Source organism: Vigna umbellata, chromosome 3 (assembly GCF_029865625.1).
Source record: "Vigna umbellata cultivar VRB3 chromosome 3, Vumbellata_1.0, whole genome shotgun sequence".
NCBI classification, from domain to species: domain Eukaryota; kingdom Viridiplantae; phylum Streptophyta; class Magnoliopsida; order Fabales; family Fabaceae; genus Vigna; species Vigna umbellata.
The window spans coordinates 35096346-35102373 of NC_142167.1; the positions used below are offsets into that span (position 1 = coordinate 35096346).

General features: G+C 33.8%; 1 protein-coding gene across 2 annotated transcripts; it reads left to right on the forward strand.

Moving 5' to 3' along the window:
• Positions 1 to 531: 531 nt before the first annotated feature.
• LOC148202398 (uncharacterized) lies at positions 532 to 4166 on the forward strand. 2 transcript variants are annotated; one of them, XM_088110287.1, is made up of 6 exons: positions 532 to 1034; positions 2161 to 2287; positions 2798 to 2940; positions 3059 to 3118; positions 3226 to 3294; positions 3775 to 4166. In XM_088110287.1, the coding sequence occupies exons 1-6, from the start codon at positions 834 to 836 to the stop codon at positions 3844 to 3846; spliced, it is 672 nt and encodes a 223-aa protein (XP_087966413.1). In that variant the 5' UTR covers positions 532 to 833; the 3' UTR covers positions 3847 to 4166. The 2 variants fall into 2 exon arrangements, with proteins under 2 accessions (XP_087966413.1, XP_087966412.1); XM_088110286.1 differs by having other exon boundaries at positions 546 to 1034; positions 3056 to 3118.
• The last annotated feature ends 1862 nt before the right edge of the window (positions 4167 to 6028 follow it).

Sequence of the window (6028 nt, forward strand, 5' to 3'; positions counted from 1 at the left end):
TCACATTCCTTTTATAACAGTAGATGTGTACATGAGTAGGTTTGCACATGACAAATCCATATTTTCTGCAATTGAAAGTTGACCAGAAATATCATCATAGTACTCCATGTTAATAACAGACAAAACATTATGTATCTAATAAGCAAATCTCCTTCACTGCTGATTACAATGGCAGCTACTGTTATGTTCTTGGGCTGCTCAGTTTTAAACAACGACGACTGAATTCTCCTTTCCAACGGTAAAATTTTCAAATTCACACACCAATTTCTTGTGGGGTAAAAATATATATCCATTAGTTGAGTAAAATTATGGAAATAGGAATAAAAAAAAAATCAGTAAATTCTGGAATTGAATGAAATTCACTGTTTTAATTTATTTTATAAATAAATGAAATTGAATGGTTATTTATTTGGTTAATAATTGATGTAAGGGGAAGAGTGTGGGAGAAATGTGAAGAGGAGTAACTCCTGAAAACCAAACCCACCATGATGTTCATGCCGTAACCTCGGCTATGTCCAAGCTCATGATTAAAGAGCCCACCCTCCATTGCTGACGTGGCGATATCTGATTCGGCCATTTCGTCTCGTCGGGATTCATACCAACACACCCAATTAACAATACCAGTCACTCTCACTCATTTTTCTCTCTCTTTCTTTCTCTTTCTCTCTCAACTTGTGTTTTTCCTCTATGCAGAATTTCCCCAATTTCTCCACTACCCTATCTCTTCTGCTCCTCAAACTCCCACATTCACACCCAGCAATGCACGATCTTCCGTACGAATGCAATTTTGATATTTAATTTCCGACTTTGCCCTTCTTACCGCTGAATTAGAAATGCTAGAGGCAATGGAAAGCTCAGTCAATGGTGGGTTCTCCCATTTGCAGAGCTGCGGAGACAGCAGCGAAGAGGAGTTATCGGTGCTGCCACGTCACACCAAAGTCGTGGTAACCGGAAATAACCGTACTAAATCGGTGCTCGTTGGTCTTCAAGGTGTTGTTAAGAAAGCCGTTGGTCTGGGAGGATGGCATTGGCTGGTGATTTTCTCTTTCCCATCAAAACTACACTGCGGATTTTTTATTTCTTTATTCTAATTTTGGTTACTAATGTCGTTTGTTTGCATTGTTGTGAAACTGCGTAGTTCTTCAAACCAATGTCTTATCCCGGTCAATTTTGGTATTTTCTGGTTTTTTATTCCGTCGCTCGTTTGATTCTGCTCAAATTTAATCGCTTTCAAGCCCTACCTTTGGTGGTGTCTTATTATTTTCGAAAACTAGTCAGACGGGTTTTATGTTAATCCGTTCTGAAACCTACTGCTTGATTTGTTTTCTCAATCATTGACTTGACTTTTAATTTATACTTTCAAATGCTGGGTTCTTTGTGTTGCGGTTTGGATAGTTTTTGTCCTCTTATATGTGTTTTGAGTCGCAATTCTGAATCATTACTAGTGGGTATTCGATGCATGTCTTTCATCGCCACCGGATCTGGTGTTTTATGGGCTGCTTTACAAGGAACAGCTACTGGTTGGGTCTTTCAATTGCTTTTATTTATTGGCGAAAGTAAATGAAATTTCCATTGCTATGGTTTGTGGTATTGATTGATATTGATAATTTGAGGTCAGAGCTAAGAATGAATAATTTATGCCATTGTTTTCTATTTATGAAAACCTTTTTTTTTAGTTTTCTAAACTGACTATGATTTTCTATTTGGGATTGTTAATTTTGTTGCATCTTCTTCTTCTACTTCTTCTTCTTCCGGGAGATAAAGTACATAATTACTGTTCTGGGCTTATGCTTGTATTAAAATTATGCTATTGATAGTCATTGAATCATAGACGCCTTTTGTTCTTTTCATTCCGGCGAGAGAGTAATTGTTTTTCTTCCATCAGAATCCGTGGTGTATTTTCTCTAAAGATTTAATCTTCCACTGATTCGCAATTGTTTCTTTTTTCCCCGATATCCCCTTTTAATTCCTTTGTTTGTATACACATAACTGAATGATTACGTGAACAATTTGCATTCAAATCAAGCTAGTCTGGGGGCCTTCTTCTATGATATTTAAATTTAAACAATATTTTATTATCGAAACCGGGTTAGCAGTTGCTGTTAGACGATTATTTTAAGCTGTTCTGAAATTTTCTGAATTTTTTATACACAAATGCAGGTTCTTACCAATGGTATTGAAGTGAAGTTACAAAGAAATGCCCTCAGTGTAATTGAAGCACCCACGGGTAATGAGGAAGATGATGAACTGGAATTTGAAAATATGCAGTGGAATGGATCTGATATGGGTGAGTCTACACTTTACAGTTATTAATCATCTTCTTCGCTTTCTGCTACTGGTATTATTTAGAAACATCCTCTTCAGTTTTGAGGAAACGAGATAAAATATCTTAGCCCTTAATAATATTTAACGTATAAAAAAATGGAATATATGTATTGAGTGGCAAGATTTACAAACTGCCCTCTCCTGTTTTTATCAACTTTCAGTGATCCATGTTCGGTGTTTTGATCAAGCATTGAACCTTCCATGTTTAATGGGGTTGCCATTGTGTTTTTTGCTACACTGAAAGTAGGCATAAATGGGAGATGCTGTGATATTTTTTTGCTAATTTATTGTTGTTTTGGCATTCATATCCGCGCGTTTCCAAAGTGGTAGAGGTTGGTAACATTGGATCCGTTATGTCTTCTCCTTTTGCTTTTACTATCTCTAAAGTTCTGGTGTCTTACTTTAATCCTGGTAGACCCCTCCACTTTTCTATTTTTTATTTTGTAAAATTGTGCTTTGTTTGATTTATCAGCATCGGACGACACACAGAAGTCCCACAAACCGAGGCACAGAATGCATAGAACATTGGGATCATCTCATCACAAGACCATGAGTAGGTCCTTCTCTGGCGATTCACACTCAAAGGGGTCCGTTTCTATGCCTCATGGGTCCGCGGTATATTAACTTTATTGTCTTTCTTAATTTGTTCCCCTCCCACTTACTATCGTACATTGTTCATTCTTTAGTATTTTATTTGTTAACGTTTTCTAAAATATTATATTTTCGATAGAAGGTGGACTTGAGCAAACTTGAAATGGCTGCATTGTGGAGATATTGGCGACATTTTAATCTTGTAAATTCCTTTGAACTAACTGTTTGGTTACTGTCTCTCGTAAAAGATAGTTTCGGCACTGTGTGTTTATGTCCCCGTTGTACTTACTCCTTGAAATGGATCTGTAGGTGGATGCGGTCCCAAACCCATCAAAAGAGCAGCTAGTAGACATTGTTCAGAGGCATTTCATGTCACAGGTATCTCAAAATTACTGATTGCATATTCGTTTGTCTTTGATAGTAATCGTTCAAATATTCTGTAATTCGTTCATGCAGTTTCATAGTGGTGAACTGCATATACGATCCTAATAACTTCCATAGCATGCTAATCCCCTATTATTAAATTTTGAAAATACGATTTTTTCTTATCTTTAAATTTCATGTCTAATATTGTTAATATATAGTGAATAATTATTATTTATTTAAAAAAATGTAGTACTTTATTTCTTAGATATAGTTTTAAGTCATGTGATTGAATTTGTTATTTTTTTTATCTCATCATACTGTAATTCTTACCAAGTGATGTATGTGACTTTGGTGCAAGTATGTCACCACACGAACAAAACAATGCCTTAAACATGCATGGTGTATGTGTATGTATATGCTCAAGTGTTTCTCTGTAAGTTTGACGAAGAACTTTATCACTATAGTCTGAAATTGATTTTGTGTTGTATGAAGCAAATAGACGAGTTGCAAGTGATCATGGGATTTGTCCAAGCTGCAAAGAGGCTCAAGACAGTGTGCAAATGAGATGAAATGAAGCGAGAAATGATATTTGAAAAGTTCAAGTATCTATGCTAACAAAGATAATGTATGTAATATCCACTTCCCATCGTATTATGCTATCGGTGATTTGTAACTTTCTGATATAGTAGAGTAGGTTAGTAATTTGAGGTTATAGAGGTTCTTACTCTTTTGTAGCCACCCCAGTTGTGTAGATATAAATGACATTGCAACTGGATCATAGGGAAGTCTCCCGGGCTTTCTTTTCAACTTGATTCAATGTATTGCTGATCTGGGAAGTGGGTTTTCAGAGACCTTAATGTATATATATTTTTAGTTTCTTTCAACTTTGATTTGTCATACACGAGTTCTTGTGTCGTCTATCATGTCCCGTGAAGTAGCATAGTGTATAGTTTGCGACCATCTTAAAGTGGCTGAAATTGTGGTTAACTAGCTTTAAACATTTGTGTGCTTTAAAAGGGAAACATACATTGTATATTCGAATTTATACTTAATTAATTGTGGTTGATATAATTTATTTGAAAAAGAGTAAATTTTCTTTTTTGTCTGTACTTAGTACTTGTATTTTTTGTTTTTACTTTTTATGAGATCTTTGTATTTTGGTTCTACTTTACGATTTAGTATTATATATAGAGAGAGTTTGTATAAATGAAATTTAATGGTGATCTGGCTACGTGAAAATTGTTAAAAATAAATGTGTTGTTATTACATGTAAATGATCTTTACTAATACAAAAACCCTTCGAGATTGTGACGACAGTATTTGTAATGTGCCTTTTGTGTTTTTCCCATTTTTTCCCTTTTACATCTTTATTCTTCTATCTTTCTTAGAGCACTGCATGTCGCTGGATTAGTTTACACTGTAAATAAATTCTAATTGACAAAATAATATAATTATCTTTTTTAAATTTATTCATAAAATAACTCGCTTAAATGAATATACTACACTGGATTAGTTTACACTGAAACAAAGGAAATATTTATAGTTTTTCTTTTGCAGTTGCTTTTCAATAGAAAACTCTCTGATGGTGCTGATTTTTACCTCGTGAGGAACAAATTGTTTTATTTTCATGTCAGTTTATTTAAAAGTTATTGGAAAATAGTGACAATTTTGTTTTAAGAAAATATCTGCTCCTGTTAAACTAAAATAAATCAAGTGCTTAGCATACAAAATGTGACATCAGATGAAATTTCAAACTGATTTATTATTTCTTTGATTCTAGGTATTATCATCTTTAATAATATACAGTTTTTTAAATCTGTTCTTTCATTAATATTATGATATTTATTTTAATTATTCAATATTTGAATAATTTAAATTCGTAATATGAAAACATGTTTGATCATCCGTAAGAAATGATATAAATAAATTTTTATACAAGAGTGAGCAATAAAAAAATGAATATAGGATGTGATTTATGTTTTACTGATATAGGTAGAAAGCATAGGAAGGTGTAGTTGTTTCTATAAAGGAGAAAGAGTGAAGTGGGTATGGGGAATCCTATTATCCTAAGCAAGTAATCCTTATCCAACAAAACCTAAAACGTACGAACTATAAACATAGCTCCTTCAAATTTGCAATTATGTTTCAACCTAATATGAATTTGACAGCACTGTGCCCACTGCGAAAGGAACCACGCTGTTCCCTACAGTTTCAAATTCGAAGATTCAAAACGGTCCGGTAATAGAGCCGTTACACTCAGTGACCCAATAGAAGAAAATAGGCGTGGTAGAAAAGAAGGTGAATTTTGGGTGAAAACGGTGGCGTTCCAGTGGGAGGAGGCAGCGTGTTACATCCCTTTCCCTCTTAAAAAAAATATCCATGTCTGCTTAATCACACTCTCCTCACCCAGTCAAAATCAATGGATTTTTGAATCAAAATGGGCCCCACAAACACATGCAAACCCAATACAACATGCTCTTTCTTTCAACCTTCTTTCCAAATCACACTCTTTCCCTCCTCATATCTCCTCTAAATTCTAAATTACTATTTTATTTTATTTTTCCTATCGTTTTAAATAAAATAATACCCTTATATATGTTTAATATCTAAATAACCACTTCTTTTTAATAAATCATACTCTTCTTCCTTATTTTAAATCAAAATACCACGCCACTTCTTATATAAAAATTGAAAATTAAAATTTTAAAAACAAAATTACAAATATATAAACAAAAAAAGTTGTACA